This window comes from Hylaeus anthracinus, unplaced genomic scaffold (assembly GCF_026225885.1).
Source record: "Hylaeus anthracinus isolate JK02 unplaced genomic scaffold, UHH_iyHylAnth1.0_haploid 0, whole genome shotgun sequence".
Taxonomy (NCBI): domain Eukaryota; kingdom Metazoa; phylum Arthropoda; class Insecta; order Hymenoptera; family Colletidae; genus Hylaeus; species Hylaeus anthracinus.
Window position 1 is genome coordinate 12,487,877 of NW_026533254.1, and position 23,248 is coordinate 12,511,124.

At 31.2% G+C, this 23,248-nt stretch overlaps 8 protein-coding genes across 18 annotated transcripts; 4 read left to right on the forward strand and 4 right to left on the reverse strand.

Moving 5' to 3' along the window:
- The first annotated feature begins 451 nt into the window (after positions 1–451).
- Positions 452–4,540, forward strand: LOC128891694 (solute carrier family 26 member 6-like). Of its 5 annotated transcripts, XM_054151428.1 has the most exons (12): positions 452–763; positions 828–886; positions 1,096–1,252; positions 1,328–1,600; positions 1,841–2,025; positions 2,090–2,254; positions 2,334–2,438; positions 2,502–2,635; positions 2,717–2,879; positions 2,959–3,159; positions 3,245–3,493; positions 3,580–4,540. In XM_054151428.1, exons 3-12 carry the CDS (start codon positions 1,150–1,152, stop codon positions 4,015–4,017), a joined length of 2,016 nt encoding a protein of 671 aa, XP_054007403.1. In that variant the 5' UTR covers positions 452–763; positions 828–886; positions 1,096–1,149; the 3' UTR covers positions 4,018–4,540. The 5 variants fall into 5 exon arrangements, with proteins under 5 accessions (XP_054007403.1, XP_054007384.1, XP_054007411.1 ...); XM_054151409.1 differs by having other exon boundaries at positions 452–928; XM_054151436.1 differs by lacking the exon at positions 828–886 and having other exon boundaries at positions 452–658.
- On the reverse strand, positions 4,376–7,527 carry LOC128891721 (phosphate carrier protein, mitochondrial). Its single transcript, XM_054151457.1, has 6 exons — positions 7,414–7,527; positions 7,181–7,342; positions 5,998–6,158; positions 5,690–5,926; positions 5,051–5,347; positions 4,376–4,962 (listed from the first exon to the last, which is right to left on the reverse strand). The coding sequence occupies exons 2-6, from the start codon at positions 7,320–7,322 to the stop codon at positions 4,735–4,737; spliced, it is 1,065 nt and encodes a 354-aa protein (XP_054007432.1). The 5' UTR covers positions 7,323–7,342; positions 7,414–7,527; the 3' UTR covers positions 4,376–4,734.
- Positions 7,528–8,348: 821 nt separating this feature from the next.
- On the forward strand, positions 8,349–9,197 carry LOC128897067 (28S ribosomal protein S18c, mitochondrial). The gene is made up of 3 exons (XM_054160739.1): positions 8,349–8,610; positions 8,702–8,909; positions 8,992–9,197. The coding sequence occupies exons 1-3, from the start codon at positions 8,473–8,475 to the stop codon at positions 9,081–9,083; spliced, it is 438 nt and encodes a 145-aa protein (XP_054016714.1). The 5' UTR covers positions 8,349–8,472; the 3' UTR covers positions 9,084–9,197.
- Positions 9,111–10,236, reverse strand: LOC128897035 (swi5-dependent recombination DNA repair protein 1 homolog). Of its 3 annotated transcripts, none has more exons than XM_054160672.1 (4): positions 10,142–10,236; positions 9,807–9,941; positions 9,513–9,714; positions 9,111–9,443 (listed from the first exon to the last, which is right to left on the reverse strand). In XM_054160672.1, exons 1-4 carry the CDS (start codon positions 10,192–10,194, stop codon positions 9,255–9,257), a joined length of 579 nt encoding a protein of 192 aa, XP_054016647.1. In that variant the 5' UTR covers positions 10,195–10,236; the 3' UTR covers positions 9,111–9,254. The 3 variants fall into 3 exon arrangements, with proteins under 3 accessions (XP_054016647.1, XP_054016665.1, XP_054016656.1); XM_054160690.1 differs by lacking the exon at positions 10,142–10,236 and adding an exon at positions 10,007–10,126; XM_054160681.1 differs by lacking the exon at positions 10,142–10,236 and adding an exon at positions 10,072–10,112.
- On the forward strand, positions 10,112–11,710 carry LOC128897021 (U1 small nuclear ribonucleoprotein A). 2 transcript variants are annotated; one of them, XM_054160661.1, is made up of 3 exons: positions 10,112–10,232; positions 10,387–10,628; positions 10,708–11,710. In XM_054160661.1, the coding sequence occupies exons 2-3, from the start codon at positions 10,392–10,394 to the stop codon at positions 11,164–11,166; spliced, it is 696 nt and encodes a 231-aa protein (XP_054016636.1). In that variant the 5' UTR covers positions 10,112–10,232; positions 10,387–10,391; the 3' UTR covers positions 11,167–11,710. The 2 variants fall into 2 exon arrangements, with proteins under 2 accessions (XP_054016636.1, XP_054016630.1); XM_054160655.1 differs by having other exon boundaries at positions 10,121–10,215; positions 10,708–11,709.
- Positions 11,711–12,939: 1,229 nt separating this feature from the next.
- Positions 12,940–15,147, forward strand: LOC128897102 (high mobility group protein I). Its single transcript, XM_054160786.1, has 3 exons — positions 12,940–13,208; positions 14,258–14,496; positions 14,592–15,147. Exons 2-3 carry the CDS (start codon positions 14,272–14,274, stop codon positions 14,721–14,723), a joined length of 357 nt encoding a protein of 118 aa, XP_054016761.1. The 5' UTR covers positions 12,940–13,208; positions 14,258–14,271; the 3' UTR covers positions 14,724–15,147.
- Positions 15,148–15,683: 536 nt separating this feature from the next.
- LOC128897057 (uncharacterized protein C3orf18 homolog) lies at positions 15,684–17,837 on the reverse strand. Of its 2 annotated transcripts, none has more exons than XM_054160715.1 (3): positions 16,654–17,837; positions 16,197–16,340; positions 15,684–16,128 (listed from the first exon to the last, which is right to left on the reverse strand). In XM_054160715.1, exons 1-3 carry the CDS (start codon positions 17,005–17,007, stop codon positions 16,072–16,074), a joined length of 555 nt encoding a protein of 184 aa, XP_054016690.1. In that variant the 5' UTR covers positions 17,008–17,837; the 3' UTR covers positions 15,684–16,071. The 2 variants fall into 2 exon arrangements, with proteins under 2 accessions (XP_054016690.1, XP_054016699.1); XM_054160724.1 differs by having other exon boundaries at positions 16,660–17,823.
- A 1,269-nt stretch (positions 17,838–19,106) lies between these two features.
- On the reverse strand, positions 19,107–23,247 carry LOC128896926 (adiponectin receptor protein). 3 transcript variants are annotated; one of them, XM_054160518.1, is made up of 7 exons: positions 23,111–23,247; positions 21,437–21,712; positions 21,258–21,356; positions 20,943–21,114; positions 20,396–20,793; positions 20,135–20,299; positions 19,107–20,063 (listed from the first exon to the last, which is right to left on the reverse strand). In XM_054160518.1, the coding sequence occupies exons 2-7, from the start codon at positions 21,680–21,682 to the stop codon at positions 19,929–19,931; spliced, it is 1,215 nt and encodes a 404-aa protein (XP_054016493.1). In that variant the 5' UTR covers positions 21,683–21,712; positions 23,111–23,247; the 3' UTR covers positions 19,107–19,928. The 3 variants fall into 3 exon arrangements, with proteins under 3 accessions (XP_054016493.1, XP_054016477.1, XP_054016484.1); XM_054160502.1 differs by lacking the exon at positions 23,111–23,247 and adding an exon at positions 22,331–22,532; XM_054160509.1 differs by lacking the exon at positions 23,111–23,247 and adding an exon at positions 21,815–22,027.
- Position 23,248: the final 1 nt, after the last annotated feature.

Sequence of the window (23,248 nt, forward strand, 5' to 3'; positions counted from 1 at the left end):
AATAAGATATGTATATATAAATATATTTCATTTTCATTATATACTAGGTATGTATATTATAAACATCATTGTTACACAATGTTTTAATATATACATATTTTATTGTAATTTATATGCTCTTATAGTTATGTAATAATAAAGGTAAGTACAAAATACTACAAGAGTAGAAGAAGAAAATTTGAGTATCTGATATTTTAGTAAGTTCTTCTCCTGATGTTTAAATAAGTAAAACTAACGTTCCCTTTCGTTTTTATATAATAATTATGAAAAATAATACTGCAAAGTTATGTTTCTGTGCGTTATACAGTTTCAACTATTTTCAATTTGTATAAAAATATATAACTGTAAAAGTAATTGTATAAACTGATTAAATATAGACACACAAGTAAATAAAGACTATGTCATTTTTGGATAACATAGAAGTAGGAATAACAGATTAGATAAGAATTTTCATTTATCTACAACAGCTCTATTAACCACAAGTGTTACTAATATGTTTTATTATTACTACTGTATCACATGATAAACATTTATAAGAATATGTGATAATAACATTTGTATGTGTACATATCTATAAAATGTATTGATCGAATCAAAGTATCACAGTGATGGCCAGTGATCGCAATCAAGTGGTCAAGTGTCTCTGCTTTGCAATGAAGTAAAAACGTGTCATTTTCCTAAAACACAAGTTTATTTAATATCTTTTGTCATCTACTAGTGACCAAAAATAGTTATAATAAGGCAGTACTTAAGTCGCAAAAAAGTAATAAAAATGTTGAACATTAAATAAAGCCATTGAAAATAAGATTTTTTTTTAATATTTCTAGGTTACTTTATTTAATCACATGAGTGGCGCGCATGAATAAGAATGTTAATTTCGATACGTGCAAGTTTCAAAATTATGTATTGATGATTTGTTAATAATTCTGTACGATTTTAAAGCTATATTTGTATTTTATAAAATATAAATTGTATTATGATAAATATTAGGAATAATTGATAAGTACAAGTGTATTACATAACAATATATGTAAATTTCAAGTTTGTGTAATTTAAAATTAATTGTTACATGTTAAAAATACTTATTTATTACAGATACTTAATTTTTCTGTTGATCAAAGTCCATGATTTTTATTAATTACTGTTAACATGGAGAAGCATGATGCATTGTTACAAGTACATTTAGAAAGGCCAATGTATGAACAAGAAGCTTTAAATGAAGATTATAATTATGAAATGCCAAATATATCTGGTACTTGGAAGAGAATATTTTTTTAATTTTTATATAGTAATTGACTAAACATTGATAATAATTATTTTGTTTTAGTTTTCAAAAACACCATACATGCTTTGAAATCTAAGAATTGGAAATCATGCATGATATCCACAATTCCTTCCATAAATTGGTTGAGAAGTTACAATTGGAGAAAAAATATTATCTCTGATATAATTTCTGGTTTAACTGTAGCAGTTATGCACATTCCTCAGGGCATGGCTTACGCGCTTTTGGGAAATGTACCACCAGTAGTTGGCATATACATGGCATTTTTTCCTGTTTTAGTGTATTTCTTTTTTGGCACATCAAGACATGTGTCTATTGGTAAGAACAAATTTATATTAAACTATAAACTTCGGCTTCAGCCTGATAAAATAGAAAATAAGAAAGATTCCCAAAATTTACGAAAATCAACTGCTAGTACCAAGATTTTTAGTGTTTCACATTTTGGGTTTGTATATTTAGTAAAATACTACTTCTATTACAGAAGAGTTACACATAGCTCCTTTTAATAAGAACTTATTAGACAAGCTAGAACAATCAAATATTATTGGCACTCATCAGGAACTTTTGCTGTGGTTTGCCTAATGACTGGGAAAACAGTGATGACTTACTCGATACCACACTATGATGAGAGTACAACTCCAAATGCTACGGATATAATGTTCAATCATACCAAGGAACACTTGTATATGTATACACCAATGCAAGTTGCAACAGCAGTCACATTCATGGTTGGGATATATCAGGTAATGTTCATAAATTTATTTTATATTTAGATAAACTTAATAATTATGTTCCATTTTTTCTCAGATCATAATGTACATATTCCACTTGGGTATCATAAGCACATTGCTTAGCGAACCTTTAGTAAATAGTTTTACAACTGGTGCAGCAGTTTATGTTTTTGTATCCCAAATTAAAGATCTCCTAGGTTTGAAATTACCAAAGCAGAAAGGATATTTTAAACTTATTTTTGTATGTACACAGTATTAAATAGAACTTGTTTAAAAGAATTGTTTTAATGATAGTAAACTAATGGAACAATTTATTTCAGACATTTATAGATATTATTAAAGAGATACGAAATACAAATATAGCTGCTGTGATTGTGTCATTGATAACAATTACTTGTCTTACTTTTAACAACGAATTTTTAAAGGTGAATATTATAATGATTTCATTATAAAAACATATATGAATAATTATTCTGTATTGATATTAGCCATGGGCAAACAAAAAATGCAGCATTCCAATACCAATAGAACTGATTGCAGTTGTAAGTGGTACTTTAACTTCAAAGTACCTTGGCTTATCTAAGGAGTATAATATCCAAGATGTAGGGAATATCCCCACAGGGTGTGTAAACATTTATTTTAATTGTTTTTCGTCTATGAGTATGACTTGACATTCTTATTTTGTGAAATTAAAAATTAACAGTCTTCCATCACCAGCAATACCAACATTTGATTTATTACATCTTGTAGCAATAGATAGTATTGCTATAACCATGGTTTCTTACACTATAACTATATCAATGGCTTTAATATTTGCACAAAAACTTAAATACAAAATTAATTCGAATCAAGAACTTCTTGCAATGGTAAGGAAACTATTCTTGAAACTATACTTTCGAAACTGTGTATGAAACCATTACACATATTTTAAAATTATGATTTTAGGGTATGAGTAATATATTTGGATCATTCTTCTCGTGCATGCCAGTGTCAGCATCATTGAGTAGATCCTTAATTCAACAAACAGTTGGCGGCCGAACACAAATAGCTAGTATTGTATCTTGTTTAATTTTACTTACTATTCTTTTATGGATCGGTCCATTTTTTGAACCACTACCAAGATGCGTTCTTGCATCAATTATCGTCGTAAGTATACACGCGGTATTAAATGACATTTTAAAGATCATTTAAAGAATTATATACCAGTTTCCTTTTTTGTTTTCTGTTTTAGGTAGCTTTGAAAGGAATGTTTCAACAAGCTAAGCAACTTATGAAATTCTGGAAATTAAATAAATATGATGCGTTAATTTGGATCGCCACGTTCTTAATGGTTGTTGTAGTGAGCATCGATATTGGTTTATTGTTTGGAATAATGTTGTCGCTACTAATTATTTTATTACAAAGCATTAGACCTTACACTTGTTTGCTGGGACACATACCAAATACAGATTTATATTTAGATTTGAGTAGATACAAGGCGGTACGTTACTTTTTGCAATTAACGATACTTTTTTTGTTAAACTAAAATTATTATCATTACGATATATATTTTTATGTAATTTTTAGGCGGTGGAAATTCCTGGATTGAAAATTTTTCAGTATTGTGGAACTCTAAATTTTGCGAATAGTAATCATTTTAAATCCGAATTGTATAAACGAGTAGGAGTAAATCCACACAACGTTATAGAACACAGACTGAAATTAAGAGAGAAAGGTATTTACATAGATACAGGAGATTCGGAAGACAAACAAGAATTACGATGTATCGTAATGGATATGAGCGCCTTAAGTTATATTGATTCTAGTGGCGTAGTCGCGTTGCATTCGACAATAACGGAATTTAATCAAATCGATGTAAACTTTTTTTTTGTAAATTGTTCGAGTCCGATTTTTGAAATGATAAAAAAATGTGATTTGTACTTACACGGAAAGCTGACATTTAAGATCTTTCCGACGATACGAGACGCTAAAATGTACTTAGATAACAAATTTTATTCAAGATAATATATGTAAATTTTTGTACATTTGTTAACCCTTTGACTGCGGGACGATTGTTATTGGAAATTTTCGTGTAAGAATATATACGCCTTTCGTAGTCAGAGAGTTAATGGTTAGCTTCTATGAATGCTCTATAACACATGTATATACAGTTACGAATAAAACTTATCAACTTGTGATATTGAAACTATTGTACACTGTATTTTTCTTGATATATGTATTTATATTTATATAAAGATTGTATTGAAATTGATTAAATGTATGGATTATGTTCCAAATTTTAATTAAACCTAATGAAAATCGATACGTGTATAGTATATTTTGTTGGTTCAGGTGTACAAGAAATAAATACCAAACTTAGAGATTTAATCGAGCAATCACAGACCATTTATTTACAGTGATTACTCTATGTACAAAGTAACAGCATTTGGTTACGATAGGTAACTCACTGTCACAATTAAATGTTTATAAATATGCTGCTTCCTTCTAATCATAGTAATTATAGCCAATGTACTATGAGTCATTTTTCCAGCACATTAATACTTCTAGTTTCAAGGCAGTGGCACCTGCACTGATGTCTGTATTACAGAATAAATACTCAAAATGTATGGCAAAACATTGTTCGACAATGTATTGTGAGGAAGTAATGTAATTCATCTATGCTCTTTTCTTTCTAACTGCAATTGCTTCAATTCAATCAAACATATTATTGGTGTATGATAATTAAGCCAGTCCGTATTTCTTCTTGAGCGATTCTGGCATTTCTGGTGGTGGTGGGCGGGGCATACGAAGCCACACTTTCACAGCATCATAAATAAACCATTGTGCTCCTGTTAATGTACCAATCATAACGATACGAGGGCCAAGACCCTTCCATACACCAGCGAAACCAAGTTTTCTCAGAACGTCGCCAGCAGATGCTCCCTTCTCTTGATTCAGTTTTGATACAACCTATGTTAACAAAGTATGTAATAATGTCATATTAATAAAACAAATAAAAATAGACATCAAAATATAATTACATAAGAAGTATACTTACAGAATCAGCAGGGTGAGATACAATTGCGCAAAATACACCAGCAATGTATCCAGCTGCAAAGGTGACAACCAACTGTTCACCCTTTGTACACTCTAGTCGTGGCTTAGGAACTACATACTTGTACAAGAGCTCAAGCGTTCGCTCGAAACAAGCAAACTTCATCATTGTGTATGGAATTTGACGAAGCCACAAAGGTACCAGCCCTTTGTAGAATCCACCAAGACCTTCATCACCGTATATTTTTGGTAATGCTTCTCTCAAAGTATTTGCAAATCCTGGCATGGTTTGAATTCTGACCTGTTTACATAGAAAATATGCTCTGTGAACTCTATGCAATTTAACATACAGTCAATGCTATGTATATTAACAGTCATTCAAAGAAACTTACAGTACATATGATATTGGACATGATGAAGCAAACATGAGGATCGGTAGGAACAATGCAGGGAAAAAGAACAATTCTGTCTTGTTTTGGATGTAGGAGTAGTCACGGGAATGCACAGATAATAGAACAGTAGTATCTGCTAATTTCTTTAAATTATAACGAGGACAGTATAGATCTAACTGTCTACGTTTTTTTTTTAAAATGTGTTAAAAACGTTATTTGTACATATCCGTGGAAAAATAATCGATAATTACTTTAGCAGCTTCAAATGGAGCTAGACCAATATCAGCAAAAAATTCTGCAGATGCCGAAGAAACAAGATATAAACTTGTCCTATATTCATACGACATTTCTTCTCCAGCAAGTGCCGCATAATATACTTTGAAGACTTCATAGAGACCGAATTTGAACATTCCTTGAATAGAATAACCAAAGAATGTCGGAGCCCAACCTTTTACCAAACCTCGTGTTCCATCCTCAGCCACTGTCACCTGAAATCAGTTGAATTATACAGTTATGGTATTTATTTGTAAAATGTAGTCAGAAATAATTTAATACTTACTCTGAAACCGTTGAAGACCGATTTGTATTTTTCTGAATCTACTTGAATTCGACATTTTACCAGATCCAGGGGTGTGATCATGGTGTGAGTGATACCACATGACAGGATGCCTCCCAAACCGCATAGCAGAAAGTATTTGTTCGATCCAAACTCGCAACTGTCTGAATATTAAAGAAAAAATATATGTTATGCATATAATAAAATAAAATTTTAAACTACTACGATTTTCTTAAGAAATGTATTGTATTTGTTAAGTCCGCTGCAAAATGTGCTTAAAATCGTGTGTTTAGAAAAAAAAAATTTATTTGCAAGCGAGTAGTTAATTGATCAAAGAAACTGCCATTAATCAGCTGTTTGCTGATCCAGGCAACGCGTGCAATTCGAACCTGGCAGACCTTCAAATTCGACACGAATGACCTTACCACCTTGCTCTAATCCAATAATAAACCTTTCAAGAACACTAGGATATCTTTAATTAGTTTCTCGGTCGCGGCCACTGTACCAACGTGCTATTATTTTTAATCGAATTTCTAACCAAGGTTACGAGAACGGTACTCACATGCGCGTTTTCGACAAAATGGCTACTCCTTATGCAACCTCGATTCGCGAGGAACGATCGAAGATGATGGAATTTTTAGCCAAGCTACTCGATTACTCAACTTACTCGTCAACACATTTTCGTCTTACTTATCAAGAAAAACATTAGACTTTAAGTAGACGCGGTTTTGTACGAGACAAAAAAATTACAACAAAAAAAATGAATGGAAAAATACAAACTTATTACGATACTACTAGCCATGAGGCGAAAACCCGTGTTCATTACATAATTTTACGTACGCTAAACAAATAACGACGCACAGCAAATAACGATAAATCTTCTATTAAACAAATAACGGTGGCGTAAACGATTTTCTGATTCATTAATCAACTTAATGTTTAAACTTGGAGCAACTCAAACAGTAATGGATATCTATGAATAATATTTTAGATTATATAACAACATTCTCTAGCTGAAAACTTTGCTAAAATAAAATTAATTAGATCGTACAATTGTTCTGTGATAACCAGATGCCATCGAAAAGATGCCCTTTTGACGTACACAGTCAAGGTAAAACATGTAATTTTTGAATTCGTTTAATGGTAATCGAATGATTGTTCAGTATGAATATTATTTGCTACTGACCACCAGCAGGGGTGGAGGCTGCGGCAATGTGATGATTCTTGACGAGTGACTGCGTGAGCTCGTTCTGCCCCTGACATTTAGCTGTCACAAAAGGTGTTCCAAAGGGATTCATTTTGACTGCGTCCAATATTGAGGGCCACATCTTGTTTCTATCACTTTCACCTGTACACACCACCAATTGATAACAGATTCTAAGTAATAAATATATTAATTTAAATTACTAGCTACGAAACCTTCAACGGCACGACTCTCGCCTCCGCGTTGTAGAAATAGAGTGGCAGAGACTTCGATAACGGAATCCGTTTAATGATATAATCCATTAATTGTTATTTTGTAGATAAGCCAACTGTAACTATGCTTCGCAATTCAACAACAGAGGGCTGCGAACTCTAACCTTCCTCCAGAGCTATTTAATAATAATAAATCACGTTAAACAATGGATTCTTCTATAAATATTCGATAATTCTTACTGCAGAAAAATTAAAAGACATTAAAAGAAAAGGAGAAATTGAAAATAGTAGTGAAATGTGAGAATAAAGATAGATGTGGCGGAACAGAGTCCTACATTACCGACGACGCCCTCTGTCTCACATCGGAGGAAATAAAATATAGTTGTTACTAGTAGTTACACTACGCGTTGAATTCGACTTGCTTACTTCCTGTTCACGTGATAACGTTGTAGCGACACGCTTTGTACTCCTAGAATAATAAATTGATTCGTCTGTTAAACCTTCGGAGTTAGTTAATAACCATTGGCGAAACCAAGTAGCCATATAAAAATATCAGTGGCGCCATCGGTGACAAAATGCCCAAGTTTGTAATGAAAATAGTTCCCATTATCGCCGCTAGATGGCGAAAACGATACATTTCAATAAATTACACTTTATTTTTTATAAATGCATAATTAATACGATTCCTTCCATTATAATACTACAATATATTACTTAATAAGTTCAATTTATCATTTCAATGAATAATTATTTAATGCAGCAATAATTTATCGACGCTTTACTTAGTGTCGCCATCTAGCAAGAATAGGGGGAACTATTTTCACTACAAACTTGGGCGTTTTCCCGTTGATGACGCTACTAGTTTCTAAAACCCGCTCACAGAGCTGCTTAGTGAGCGACAACCTTTTTCGATCCATCCAATGATATAACTTTATTTGATAATCAATATTTCTAACAGTTTACTGCAATTTACGATACGTCGCTTCTAGTCAAATACACTTTTTATGTTGTTATCCTTCGTGCTTATGAACTTTTGTGTATGCACGTTTATTAAGTTGTAAAATGATTCGAACGTTTGTTACAGCTCAGACTTTAAGAAATGTTTCGAACAGAGTCCCAATGTTTCCGTATCGTAATAAAAGCAGCGAAGCATTTACTTCCAATACAGAAACAATCAACGTGACACCCGATCCAGATCTGGTAATATCTCATTGTAAACGCTAAATCTCTTCGACTGAAATAGTAAAGTTACTTAAATTATTTAAATTAAATGTATCTAATCATTTTACAGCCAACAATCTCTGAAAATCCGTTTAAGAAAGAGCGGAAAGTATGCATTTTGTGTAAGCACAAGATAGAACCAAATTTCAAGAATGTACGCTTATTATCGCAATTTCAAAGTCGTTACACAGGTAGAATTTATGGAAAACATATAACTGGATTATGCGAATACAAACAAAAAAGAATGGAAGAAGAAATATTGAAAGCGCAAACTGCTGGTGTGATTCTACATCTTTATTTAAAGTTACTTTTTATGTATGTATTTCATATTTTGTTAATGTAAATTTTTCTACATTCTAGGTTTAATGGGCATCATGACAAGAGATCCCAAATATGCTAACGATCCAAAATTATTTGATCCAAACTTCCCATTCAAACCACATCCATTTTAAACATAATACGTTTGAAAATATCGAAAAATCATACATTGAATTTTCATATTCACGTAGAAATCTTATTATAAATATGTAAATAAATAATAAATAAATATAACATTGTAACTTGTACTTCAAATTATTTATTTCTCTGTAGTATAAAAAGGAACAAAGTATATGATTATACATTTAAAGAAATGTATCATCGTTAATGTAAAACTGGACTGTATTAGGTTCTATTCCTAATGAAGATAAAATTTCAACCATCTTCACAGATCGTCCATTTCTTTCTTGCAAATCATTCTGATAATCTCTAAGAGCATTTTGGCAAGCATCTGTCCATTTTTTAATGGCAGTTTCTAAATCTTCAGCTTTGTTCTATAATCACAAGCACCTTTTTTAAGAGTCCAATAACTGTAACATACTTTACACGTAATGTGCTTTTACCTTTTTTTTATACAGCAATGTAGTTTTCAAATTATTAATTAACTCTTGTTTCTCTTGTATTCTTTTTTTTAGTGAATCCAAATCACTCTGACGTAACTCCTTATTTTGTTCATCTGTTTGGTTTATGTAGGTCTCATTACTTAAACGTAATTTTTTTGTAGGAGGTGTTTGAAAAAGTAATCTTTTTGATACAGAAACCCTCCTATTTTAAAATGAGAAAAGGAAAATCAATCAGACATGTATGATTGGTAAAATAAGATTTTGAAAGCACAGTACTACTTTATATGTACTTACAATGGTGTTTCAGAGGTATTTGATTCTGGAGTATTTGTATTATTTTTTGTATTGTCATTTTTAGGAGTACTAAATGGAGAACGAAATGGTCTATTTACACCTTTACTGTTTCTAAATGGTTTGGCACTCATGTTTCTGAAAAGAATAAAAGAATAATACGTATGTCCGTGATATTACTATCTATAAAAAATCTATATTACAAAATTGTCCGATTTTAAATCTAAATTATGTTTAAAAAAGTCGCTATTTATATATGTTTTTTTACGAAATAGGTGGTTCAAATTTAAACATGTAGTTTCCTCTCTACACTTATGGTGGTTCGTTGTTGTACTCACATCAGTTTTGAGTGTGCCTTAACCTTTACGAGACACTGACGCCGACTGAGCATAATTGTTACAGTACACAAAAAGTATTATTATTTATCGTGTAAATATAATACATTTAATTCTTTCATTCTATTTGTAATGTGTTTTATCAATCTTATATCGTTTCGATGTTTTTGCTAATTTTCCAATATTAAAAATTTGTGTTATCTGTGATTAAAATATTTTTCTAAATTAAATCACTTTTCTACTTCCAGTGACGATGGATATTAGACCAAATAATACCATCTACATTAATAATTTAAATGAAAAAATAAAGAAGGATGAACTAAAGAAGTCCTTGTATGCAATTTTTTCACAATTCGGGCAAATATTAGATATTGTAGCATTAAAGACATTAAAAATGCGTGGACAAGCATTTGTTATTTTTAAGGAGATAGCTAGTGCTACGAATGCATTGAGGTCAATGCAAGGTTTTCCATTTTATGACAAACCAATGGTAAGTGATAGTATTCTAAATATTATAGGTTATTTTAGTTCTAAAACAGATAAAAATATAATTTTTGCCTACTTTTTAGAGGATACAATATGCAAAAACCGACAGCGATATAATTGCCAAAATGAAAGGCACCTATGCGGAAAGACCTAAGAAACCAAAACGAGTTGTCCCTGCCGCGGATGAAGAAGCTAAACGTGCAAAGAAACGAGCTAAAGAACAGGCCAAACATTCTCAGCAAATTGGTTATCATGCCGGTGTTCCCCAACACCCAAGCTTAGTCAATACTGCTGTACCTGAACAACCACCAAATCAAATTCTATTCCTTACAAACTTACCAGACGAAACTAGCGAAATGATGTTGTCTATGCTCTTCAATCAGTTTCCTGGATTTAAGGAAGTACGTTTGGTACCAAACAGGCACGATATCGCGTTTGTTGAGTTTGAAAACGAAGTCCAATCAGGAGCTGCAAAAGATGCTCTTCAAGGATTCAAAATCACACCTTCGCATGCAATGAAAATATCTTTCGCGAAAAAATAAAATATATATGATATAGTTTGTACGGAAATGTTATCGAAAAGAATGAAACAAAATGTGTGTGTTGTACTAGGTCTATGTAGAAATTTATGCAAACACAGTCGAGGGTATTAAAAATAATCTTGAATGAAGATTTACGAACGTAAATCGAGGACATACCATAAAGATTCAAGAACAGTACATGTACAAAATTTTATGTAATGTATACATACATATGAAACTTCACATTGTAAATAGGAATTAAAAGATATATAACATTTTTCAAATATACATCATTTATATGGAACTATTTTTGACTTAGTTTTATAATGATTAGATGAACAAGTACAGTAATTTTTAATACGACGATACTCAATTTATGATTTATACAAATTTTACAGAACACCATCATATAACATATTCCTTCGATTATACTCGAACCTTTATTGAGAATCTACAAAACCATAATCGTATGTATTTCTTGCAAATTAATATAAGTTTATTGGATAATACTCCAAAGTGATCATTAAATTGCAAGGTTTATAGCAATAATTCTATAAAGAAAAAATTTAATTAGTACGGATTCTGTAATGAAACGTGAATCGTTCTTGGTCATTATTTTACATTTAATAATTTTTTTCATTTTTGTATAATAAGTATTCCAGAAATAACAATTATTTACTTTTATAACAGAATTTTATGCTCGAAAATCGTTCTTTTCATTTACAAAAAGATCTATAAGCGTAAATGTATTATTGCCACACACATAAATCTCAGGAAAGGCTTTCATTTATATAAAGATCGCGAAAGAAACAGTACAAATTATTAGGTGGACTGGAAAGTAATGTCGTTTTTTCAATTTGAAATACTTTTTTATTACTCACTAGCTCATTGATTTTTATCGATATGGCATTCAAAATTTGTACATTAAATGGCAAAAGGCTGTTGATAACGAGGGCGATTACATAATTGACTAAAAAAAGGAATTTATTAAAAATTTGTTTGAATTTAATGTAAAATAAACGACATTACTTTTCAGTCCACCTAATACAATGTCATTTAGTGAACAAAAAGCATTGTAAAATCTCCAATAAAATTAAAAAAAAATTTTACACGTTTGAAGAAATACCGAAAATATTCTATAACAATATAGAAGCAATACTTATTGCTTCTATACTTTTACCCACTTTTCGCATTTTTTTGTTAATTTCACAAATTATATCAACTAGTTTGAACTATATCTATCCTTAGAGACTTCCGAGAATATGTAAAATATCATTGATTATAAAAAAAGAAGTTAAGAAACTATAATTTCACACAGAAGTTTTTTGGGAAATTGATCGGTGTACGAATACATTCTACACCCACTGTATACAAATAAATCGAATATTTCCTAATTGTATACGCCCCTTCCATCTTACATTTCGATTCAGTCGTATATAAAGTTCATCTTTATTCTCTTCCTCTGGACCAAGACTAAGATGAAACCACCCAGTAACATTTGCTCCGCTATTTATCTGTCTTCCCGCCAAATTATCAACTCCCCCTCAGCTCACGTGCATATTAAATTATTATGAAAAACTTCATTCGAAGTATTTTATAAATTCTCGCGAGGTCCATTTTATCGTGGACAATATTAAGTACGAGCATTTAATGATAATTCACAAAAAAATAATTATTCGAAGTAATATCGCGACTTTCTGGCGGGAACAGAAGCGAAGAGTGGGGGTCTGGTTCTTAGGGCAGCAAGCGACGCTTGCAAAGCGTTGGTCTACAGTGCAGTGCGTCCAGTGCGTCGTCTCTGCCAGTGGTGCCAGATCAGTCGCGTCTCGGCTATTCGCACAGTAAATTGTGTTCGAATCACAGTTCGAGCAGTGGATGCCGGAGGTGGTATTAAAAGAAAAGAGAAAGATAGTGGATTTTGTTCGTGTACAAGGGATACAGAAGAAAATACGAGGAAGATTTAATATACTATACAGTGCAGAGGTATAGCCCGGTTTTCTCACGCCACGACGCGCGCGCCGGCCGAACGATTGCTTTGTCTCCGTATATACGAGAAATTTGAGGTGAGTGACTATCAACGTCTTTCAGTCCTGTAAATATTCTACTCGTCCGACGACCGTACGCATCCGCGAGGATGGATGATCGAGTTAATTGAAAACGATTGTTTCGACAATTTTTTGGTCGGTCTTTCGATCCGAGCCGATTATTACTTACAGCATACTTATTCATTTACTTATACAACGTGAGACCTTTGATGGACGCTACCACGACTCTGGCGTTGCCATGATTTGTCGATCATGGCGTCCGTTTCGACTAGGCGATGCTTTTGCGTTTAATTTTAATAGCGAGCCTCCGTCGTGTTATTCTTTTTTCCATTATAAATAGACGTTGAACACGTCGACCGTTTGATACGATTGTATATTTTTATTTGTGCTTATTCGTACGGAAATATCAGCAACGTGTGGTATTGTTAATATTTTTGAAAATGGCGGGCGCGGAAATTTTAGAAACCACTCTTGTATTGTTGCAAGCGATCGAAGTAAATTAATAAGAATACTTTCTACGATCTCGTTGTATTACAAAAAGATAATGATATTTTTTTTTCTCTTTTATTTACATTCATGAATCGCTTGGTACAATTGATTTCGCGTAATTGTCGCGGTTGAATCGTAACAATTGGATAGCCGGTCGTGAAACCGCCGTTCAACGATATTCAATACAAATGCACGCTCTAGGCGCGTAACTCGTTTTTTATGGAGCACAATTAGTACTCTGCAATTTTATTTTTCTACGAGTTTATCAGAAACTGTATATACTCTTTTCTTGTTGTTGTCAAATTGCAGCTACAAATTGAAAGTGTATGGTTTTTACGAGAAGATTTTAAGATCAATAAACACACGATATTTTCTGTATTCTCCCTCAGCGTATAAATACATTATATGTAACTTCAAAACATTGTAATCGTGTTATCTTTTTGTTTATATTCTGTATCATTCTTTTTTTTTTCCACTGTAAATAAGATTTCTGAATTTTACAATGAGTTTCTTGTGTGTTGTTTCGTATGTTAAAGTGAATATAAATATATAAGAACAAAATTTTTATGATTATACAGTGGTAGGATTAAAAATGTCAGACGATAATTCATCGCCTGTTGTGGAGGAGCAAAAGAAGAAGCGAGGTAGGCCATCGAAAGGGGAAAAAAATGCTGTCAAAGAACCCAAAAAAAGAGGGAGACCCACTTTAGAGAAAAACAATGCATTACGAGCTGCAAAGTCTGACAATGAAGACGATGGATCACCTGTACCTGTAAAAAAGGGTAGGGGTCGGCCAAAGGGCTCTCACAAAAAGAAGGTGAGTAATAATTAGTCTTTAAGAAAATTCTGTATTATTTAATTTAAAGTCTTTGATGTGTATCTTGTTAATTGAGAATATGTATTAATTTTCAGCAAGGAGTTCCCAAAGGAACTTCTTCTGGACGCGGTCGTGGTAGACCAAAAAAGAAAGAAGAAAAACCAGAAAGTACTGGTGAAGAAGAGGATGAACAAGAGGAGGAGGAGGAGGAAGAGGAAGAGAATTAAATATAAAGAAATAATTTCAATGTATCACACTGATTCTTTGAAACATTTTTAAAAAACTGATAAATTTAAAGTTTTTATTTTCGCTTTTTATATCATAATCTGCAGATTGAAATAGTAAAGCGGTAATATTATTTTTAAAACTGCTCAAGTTCGAAGGACATTATTAAAACAAAACAAAAAGCGTAATTTGTAACGACTATATCTGTGAAAAATGGATGAAATGCACATAAAACTTGCATTAAGAATATGTAATACGCTCCTTTCTAGTATTTACTTCGTTTTTTATAATTATTATTATTACTATAATTATTATTATGTTTTAAGTATCAATACGAAATGTATAAATATTTTAATGAAAGAACTTTGAAAATTCAGATCTCTTATACTGATTATATGAATAAGAAGGCAAATTTTTTTTAAGATATATATAATATACGATTACATCTTATTTGTTTACTTCCTTTGCTCCTATGTGTGTGTATTGTAATTCGTAAAGCAAAAAAAATTCATATAGATCTAATGCTATAAGAAATAGAACAAAATTAAAATATTTGTATGTACTATGTGCAAAGAATATCCTTTTTTAAACTTAAATGTGAACATTGACATTCTTGAGGCAAGCATATGTGTGAATGTCAAATTTGTATTAAAGTAAATAAACTTGTAAGGTGAATCTCTTAATTCCTACATTGTATACATGCATTCTTGTTTAATTATACACGTTATATTCTAGTTGAAATTACTGGATTTTTATTCTTGGATTACAATACTTAAATGACACTAATGTATTATAATCGGACCATCATTAACTTTATTAAGTAATCTAATATTTTAGGTAGATAATTCAAAATGGCAATACATCGTGTTATAATTTACTTTTGAAAATTTCGTTTCATTATATTATCTGTAAAGGAAAGGATATGGAACAAAAAATATATATACATATAATTAATTCCCAAGCACGTAGCAAAAATTTTACATTTATAAAAAGACTGTTATAAACAGTGTACAATGAATAATAATGATAAAATAAAGTTTGTCATTTTTTGTTTTTTCACATTTCTCTATTATGGAATTGTTTTATGAAACATGAATCTACTTTATGGTTTTCACATAAATGAAGTCAGTTTTACTATAGTGCTACAGAATTTTCGATAAAACTTAGTATTCTAATGTTTGAAAAAAATGTTACTTTATATAAAACTTGTAGAATTTGATTTCGTTCTGAATCGAGATATATACAATCTGTTCAAGCATTACGTAACCATATAAATCTAATAAATACTGTAATTATTAATCTATGTCAGAATGTAGACAATATGTACTTAAACGACTATTTTCGTTTTTATTAATGATTTCCAAAAAGTTCAGCGTTTTCCTCGGTATCCATAGATTGATATCCTTGCTGTAAAATAAATCACTTTATTTTAAGAATATATTAATTAGTAGAGGGAAAACATTTATTGTACGCACGCGTCTTTGATGATTGTTATAACATTCTTCCAATAATTCGGTTTCCCAGTCATCTTCTTCTTCTTCTCCAGGATCAAAATTATACATTGGCATAAGTCTATGCCTTAATCGCTCTAATTTTCTTTTTCTTGATATAATTATCACCTTTAAAAGTATGATGTATTATTAATAGAATGTATTACTCTAAGTAGTATAAAAATATCTAAGTTTTGCTAATAAAAAAAAAAATTATGTTTCTTCCAAAAAAATGCTATGGATTAATAAAAGTTTAAATATAATACTGCAATACAAACTGATCAATAAACTTAGACTATATTGCAGAAAGGTAATAATACCTAATGTAGAAATATTTATCCAAGCATTATAATTTGATCATAATTTTTATTTTATGCTTTTGTTTTCTGCAAATGAATTTCAGAGAAAGATTATGATTTAAATACAAAAGTGATATCGCTACCCATACCACAGCTGATAACACAATAACAAAGACCACTACACCAAGTGGTACAAAAATGTATTCTATTCCATCTGGTGGACCAAATTCATCAAAGGCTTCTGTTGTTGTAGACATATATATACTGGTGCTTGAAGTGTCAAAGGAAACTAGCGTGCTATTAGGCAATGAAGTTGTGGCCTTAGAAACATTCCATAATTGTTGACTAGTTCCACTTTCTTCTGTAGAATACATATATCCTTCGGATGATTCGTCAGATATATTATTTGCCATGGTGGTAGTATAATTTCTGATACTATCGTGTAACATCACAGATGTTACAGAATTTGTGGCGCTTGTTACATTCATTTCATTCATTGTTATCAATCAGAAAACTGCATTTGATTTTATGAAGAACATAACTTTAAAGATACAGAAATTGAAACTTTAACATTGTACACATGTGACTTTTTTGTTACATGTTTACCTTGTTTTACAAAAAACAGTGAACATAATGTGTAAAAAGCAAAACATTAAATACTTTGTTATCGATATATTAATTATATTAATACCAGATACTACTTTGTTTTTATATGAATATACATAATATGTTAATGCATTACTTTGTCACACGTTTATCGTTACAAAATGTAAATTAGATGAAATAGAGATCACATTTGTTGGATTGGATTCGTTAACGAATAGATAACTATGCATCTTGATAAATTTTCATGCTATACTATCAATAGGAAAATGCGATAAGAATTTCACATCGTCGAAAATATCATTGATTGACTTTTTGTACACTTCTTTCGAAAATCTTCTTGATTTTACTTTTCACTTAAGAATTATTAATTTCTTACGGCACGGATACCAAATAGTCGACAAATGCAGTTACATGTTTTCAATTTCTTGGTCTACGAATTGTTGAAATAAATAACTATATCCTCTTTGGTTAATCATTACGGTAAATTGACCGTGGTTCTTTTCGTGACATGGCATTCATCTTTTCGTCAAATAAAGTACAGACGTTTTCTTGTCCAGTTTAACATTACATTTTTGTAATATAGCAATGCAACTTTGCTTTATTTGCAAGATGCACACAACACGAAATACATGAAGTAAACTACCGAACCACTATCTATCGATGTCTTATCGAGATATTTTATCCATAGTATCGATTTTAACATCTTTCGTAGCACTCGGACGATACGTGAAATAATAAAACGATTCGAAACTTTTAATTAAAACAGATTTTTATACGTGGAAATCGCGGTTTTTAAAACTGTCATTGTCATTATTACTGGATCTGCAAAATTATATGTACAGGGTGTCCCAAAAATGTTGTAACACATTGAGAGGGGTGGTTCGGATGGTGATTTGAAACAACTTTTTCCTTGGCGAAAATGTTGTCCGAGGCTCGATTGAGGAGATATTAACGGAAAACACTGACCAATCAGAGCGCGCGTATACCGTTGGAGCGGCCATGGTAGCGAAGGCTACGTGCTAGGCGGCCGCATCCAATGTCCTTCCATACGCGACGAGTCACTTGTTCGCGTACAAGCGCGACCGCTTAGCATATAGCCTTCGCTACCATGGCCGCTCCAACGGTATACGCGCGCTCTGATTGGTCAGTGTTTTCCGTTAATATCTCCTCAACGAAGCCTCGGACAACATTTTCGCTAAGGAAAAAGTTGTTTCAAACCACCTCCCGAACCACCCCTTCCAAGGTGTTACAACATTTTTGGGACACCCTGTATATACGATGCATAGCGTTTCTCTGGTAAATAAATGATTAACAAAAATTAATAAAGAAAAAGTTTTATTATTTCGTTTAATGAATATGATCGTTGTAATCGATATATTATTCGTGATTATAATCTCTGAAAATTAATATCGCTTGTTGCATTTGTTTATACAAGTATTTCGTACGTTTAAAAAAATATATAAATGAACATCAAAATTATTTCTGAAATTGAATAAGGTATCAATGAAACTTCGAAACAATGTGATTGTTATCGAACGTTAATAAAAAATCAATTAGTCGCAATTTTTAGCAGGCATTTGTTCTGATTATTTTTTAATTTTTTAATATTATTTTTTAATTTGACCCATATGAGAAAGCACTTTTAAATCCGATTTTCATTTCCAGATATTTTGATTGTTGTTCATTATATTAGATAAAGAAATTTATAGGACCTTTATGTAGTCCAGAAATGACACTACAATATTTGTTTAGAAAAATATATTTTGGGAAATTACATAAAGTAGGATAATTGTGTTTTTTACATGTGAAATGCATAATTATCTTCTTTATTAATTTACCAATATTAAGAATTATTTATGTAAAAAGTTCAACAATATCTTTTTATAAGATCTAAACCCTACAATAATAACAGAAATATTTAACATTTTTTATATTAAAAATGAAATTTGTATTCCACGATACATACAGGTTAATAAGAAAGAACAAAAAATTGAAAATGTTTAACAAGTACTGTATTAATAAAGATTATTTTACTAGTACTGTACAATGGAAACTGCAATCATCATTTGAAGTAGAAAGCTAGAGTGCAAAATTATCATACATAAATTTTTGAATATATACATGCTGGAAAAACCAGTGTTACTTTTTCTTACAAATGTGATCCAAAAGAAGTTAAATTTTTATAGTTCCCATAATCATTATAATAGTTTTCATTGCTTAACAATGTTTGTGTTCAAGATGTAGTACAACTTTTATAGTGCTTACGCTATAAAATCATTTGTAGTTACAATTTGTTCCTAAATCTTAATATAATTAAGTTTTATGTCGTTGTCATATATCTCTGTACTTTGTTTTATAATTTATCATTTTTATTAATTTCTTCTTAACAAGAGAACTGCATAAATCAAAAAGTCGATCATATTATCTGTTTTCTCTTTACAATAGTTGCAATTAGTAAATAAATTATTTATATTATTGTTCATTAATGTAATGTTATCTTTGTTATCAGGGATTCAGATTTACGAAGATGTAAAAAGATTCTATTAAATATTATAAATTGATCTGAGTAATCTTTATTATCACATGTATTATTTTATTGTTTTTATAGAATCTTTATAAACTCTATATTAAATTTTTTTAGTTATGATAAAGAATGAGAAGTCTTGTTACCCTTCATTTTAACGATATTGTTTCCAGCAGTTCTTTGATAGTACAGATCTACTGACACCCAAAGATTTAGGAATTTTCTGAGTCACCATAAAATTACACATAAGATGAAATCCAACAACACAATCATATCCCCAGTGCATAGTTAAAAGGCTATCACCTGCGATGGATTTGTACAGTCCCCTATTGTCATTCTATACATAGCCATCTCAGTTATTCCATGATAATGAACAAAAGCAGCGGCAATTACTAATACATGGAAAATTTGATGACTCTGAAACTAAATAGTATAACGTTTTAATACAGTAAATCATTACCTACAAAATATATTAGAAAAAATTATATATTTACCCAAATATCGAATTTGCCAGGGAAAAATCGTTCAGGTACTCTTAATGCATAAAACATTGCACCTAAGATATATAAACATCCCATTAATATTAACCATCCAAGAGAAGCTTGACTAATTGCTTTAAACCAACCCTCTGCAATGGCATAATGCACAGCTGGTATTACCTACAATAAATAGAATTTTTTTATGTGGTAGTATATTACACAATATAATTGATAATTTATTTGTTAGACAGGATATATATAATGCATATGCCTTACCCCACTAAGACCAAATCCCATAAAAACACCTGCTCTTAATGGTCTGTAACTTGGTTCACCAAATCTTTCCCATAATGATACAACAATACTTGTTACACCAAGTATTACGACCACGGATAAGTAAATAAGTTTAGGTTGATAATCACAGTAGAAACCATAATACAACCATGGCACAAAACTACCCATAATTAGCATAGCTATTCCACAATAGTCTAGTTTTGAGAACAACTTTCCAACGCATTCACTGTGGCAGTGTACTGTATGAAAGGCAAATGACAGTCCCAGACATAAGATAGCACCGGCAAAGAAAGTACCGAATACCAATTTTTCTTCCAGTTGTATTTCTATAGGAGGCTGTGTTATGAAAAATATAGCTATGCCAATAAATGCCACACATCCTAAATGACATATATTAATTTGTTAGAAATTAGCGAACGAGCAAAATAAAACTCTTTTTTGCATGTATAGTTAATGGTTTCGATTACTAGAGCATCGCGTGCAAGTAAATAAATAACATTTAAGTGATAAATAAAATGTTTAATCTTACCGAGTAAATGAGTCCAAATATTTCCAGTTTCTGTATGAATTCGAAATATACTTTTAAAGCAAGCATAAAATGATGGTAACGGTGGTCTATGACCAGCATGCAAGAAATCATTATCTTGTAACCATCTCGGGAGGTTTCTAAAGTGACATTGCTTCCACGATGCTTCCCATACCTTTAATAACCATTCAGTGATCATGTTTTAAAAATTTACTCTACATTCAACATATGGTTCTTATACATTACATATTTTATTTAAAAATATTAAAAATACAAATTATAATATTTGAGTAAGTAAAGACATCTATACATATCTACCTTGCGAACAAATTCTTCAGCCTGCTCAGCAGCATTATGTGCCAATGCACCCAGATCAATTTCATCGCTTAATACACCAGCTTTCAACACCTCTGTCATCTAATAATATAATTAAGTTAAAGTTAATGTTGGCAGTAATTCATGAGATATTTAAATTGTGTAAACTTATAATTACATACCTCACAATCCAAAAGGTGATCATCTTCTGGAGTCGAAGGTAGAGGACACCCAACTCCATCTTCCTCTTCTGCCAAACAGCTGGCATCATCATCATCTAACAATTCTTTAACTTCATGTAACCCAGGTATTTCACTATTCAATGATACACGATCACTCCATGGAATTCTATGACGAATTCCTGATTCTATTGTACTATTTTCATCGCTTCCTTTGTCTTCCACAATGAAATCCTCATATTGTGACATGTTTGGGGATTGTAATAACTAGTTGCAAGTCTGTAAAAACAATGTGAAAGTATTGAAAAAATACACTTTTACAATGTAATCTGTATAAACGTTAGCCAAATACAAAATGTTAATCAATGTAAGTACACCTACAATGTAGTGGTAGATAAAGCACAGAATTTTCTTAGAAATAATTATTCTTTTTTATCGTAAATTAATTACTTCTAATAATATTCGAATGCATCGAAAAAAGATTAGTTCAAAACAAAAAATTAGACAATTATGTAACGTTAAGTTTACGAGATTTACGTAGCTTAAAATTAACTAACTCGTCGAACTTCATACGATTAATAAGATACTGAGTGATTTCTTGGTAATAGTGAGAACTTAAAAAGGTCATGACTTCTTAACTCCTTATATAATGAATTGTAAAAAATATTCTTCTAAGTACATTTTAACAATCGTCAAGAAAACAGAATGTTGACGGTAATACGTAGTGTAAGCAGACTATAAAAGATTGTTTACAACGAAGTAATAAATTATGTCGGCAATTTATACGATTTTTCAATGGATTCCATTTGTATTAAATTAAAGACGAAAGCCAAATAATAATTCCATAAATACAGTGGTTGATTGAACGATCGAATACAAGACATATTTAATACGTACCCGTCGCCCGACAGTTCCTTCGAACGTTTACTTACATCTACCTCGAAAAAAATGTAACGTTTAACGGTAACAAACGAACGTAAATCATTCAAAACATGTTTTTAGTTGATACAAATTATTTTACGCGACTACTAATTTTCAGTTGTCCATTGCGACGACATAAGTCGAAAATAGCCGAATACTAGATACCACGTGTCAACATTTATATGTCAGTTTGAATCACTTTCAATCGCTACTATATAACACTACATAATACGTACTTATTTTGCCACAACTAACTTTACTACGTTACATAAATATTTATATAAAAAATATCATTAATATTTAAAGCTAATTATTTAACTTGCATCACATTACGATTAAGTTAAATTTAATTCTGCCAGCATATCAACGTTTGAAAATACAGGGTGTCCCAAAATTATTGGAAGTCATTGAAAGAGGTGGTTCAGGAGATGATTTGAAACAACTTTTTTCTTAGCGAAAATGTTATTCGAGACTTCGTTGAGGAGATATTAACGGAAAACACTGACCAATCAGAGCGCGAATATGCCGATGGAGCACCCGCGATAGCGTATGAGCGCGGCCGCCTAGTCGCTGCAACAGTATACGCGCGCTCTGATTGGTCAGTGTTTTCCGTTAATATCTCCTCAACGAAGCCTCTGACAACATTTTCGCTAAGGAAAATGTTGTTTCAAATCACCTCTCGAACCATCTCTTTCAAGGTGTTCCAACATTTTTGGGACACCCTGTATATTGATAAACTGATTTGACAATACTTACATTCTTGTTCGATACAAGACGCAGAAGAAATGATTGCTTATAAACTTACAGGAGTTTGACCGTTATCAATCATGGTTTTTAAACATTGTACTGTGTTAATGTAATATGAATACAATGTTAAAATATTTTAAAAATCGG

Excerpts from the sequence above, each read along its gene's own strand:
- LOC128891694 (XM_054151409.1), top strand. The coding sequence starts at position 1,150 with ATGGAGAAGCATGATGCATTGTTACAAGTACATTTAGAAAGGCCAATG. Across the intron at positions 2,439-2,501 it reads TTAACAACGAATTTTTAAAG|CCATGGGCAAACAAAAAATG; the intron begins GTGAATATTATA and ends TATTGATATTAG. Across the intron at positions 2,880-2,958 it reads ATCAAGAACTTCTTGCAATG|GGTATGAGTAATATATTTGG; the intron begins GTAAGGAAACTA and ends TTATGATTTTAG.
- LOC128897057 (XM_054160715.1), bottom strand. The coding sequence starts at position 17,007 with ATGAATGAAATGAATGTAACAAGCGCCACAAATTCTGTAACATCTGTG. Across the intron at positions 16,341-16,653 it reads TGTTATCAGCTGTGGTATGG|GTGATAATTATATCAAGAAA; the intron begins GTAGCGATATCA and ends ATACTTTTAAAG. Across the intron at positions 16,129-16,196 it reads ATAACAATCATCAAAGACGC|CAAGGATATCAATCTATGGA; the intron begins GTGCGTACAATA and ends TTTATTTTACAG.
- LOC128897021 (XM_054160655.1), top strand. Across the intron at positions 10,629-10,707 it reads CATTTTATGACAAACCAATG|AGGATACAATATGCAAAAAC; the intron begins GTAAGTGATAGT and ends CCTACTTTTTAG.
- LOC128897067 (XM_054160739.1), top strand. The coding sequence starts at position 8,473 with ATGATTCGAACGTTTGTTACAGCTCAGACTTTAAGAAATGTTTCGAAC. Across the intron at positions 8,611-8,701 it reads TGACACCCGATCCAGATCTG|CCAACAATCTCTGAAAATCC; the intron begins GTAATATCTCAT and ends ATCATTTTACAG. Across the intron at positions 8,910-8,991 it reads ATTGAAAGCGCAAACTGCTG|GTTTAATGGGCATCATGACA; the intron begins GTGTGATTCTAC and ends TCTACATTCTAG.
- LOC128897035 (XM_054160672.1), bottom strand. The coding sequence starts at position 10,194 with ATGCTCAGTCGGCGTCAGTGTCTCGTAAAGGTTAAGGCACACTCAAAA. Across the intron at positions 9,942-10,141 it reads AAGGCACACTCAAAACTGAT|AAACATGAGTGCCAAACCAT; the intron begins GTGAGTACAACA and ends TATTCTTTTCAG. Across the intron at positions 9,715-9,806 it reads AATACCTCTGAAACACCATT|GAGGGTTTCTGTATCAAAAA; the intron begins GTAAGTACATAT and ends ATTTTAAAATAG.
- LOC128891721 (XM_054151457.1), bottom strand. The coding sequence starts at position 7,322 with ATGTGGCCCTCAATATTGGACGCAGTCAAAATGAATCCCTTTGGAACA. Across the intron at positions 6,159-7,180 it reads AGCCTCCACCCCTGCTGGTG|ACAGTTGCGAGTTTGGATCG; the intron begins GTCAGTAGCAAA and ends TTTAATATTCAG. Across the intron at positions 4,963-5,050 it reads TATCTCACCCTGCTGATTCT|GTTGTATCAAAACTGAATCA; the intron begins GTAAGTATACTT and ends TTGTTAACATAG.
- LOC128897102 (XM_054160786.1), top strand. The coding sequence starts at position 14,272 with ATGTCAGACGATAATTCATCGCCTGTTGTGGAGGAGCAAAAGAAGAAG. Across the intron at positions 14,497-14,591 it reads AGGGCTCTCACAAAAAGAAG|CAAGGAGTTCCCAAAGGAAC; the intron begins GTGAGTAATAAT and ends ATTAATTTTCAG.
- LOC128896926 (XM_054160518.1), bottom strand. The coding sequence starts at position 21,682 with ATGTCACAATATGAGGATTTCATTGTGGAAGACAAAGGAAGCGATGAA. Across the intron at positions 21,115-21,257 it reads CTGAAGAATTTGTTCGCAAG|GTATGGGAAGCATCGTGGAA; the intron begins GTAGATATGTAT and ends TGGTTATTAAAG. Across the intron at positions 20,794-20,942 it reads TATTTGGACTCATTTACTCG|GATGTGTGGCATTTATTGGC; the intron begins GTAAGATTAAAC and ends TATGTCATTTAG.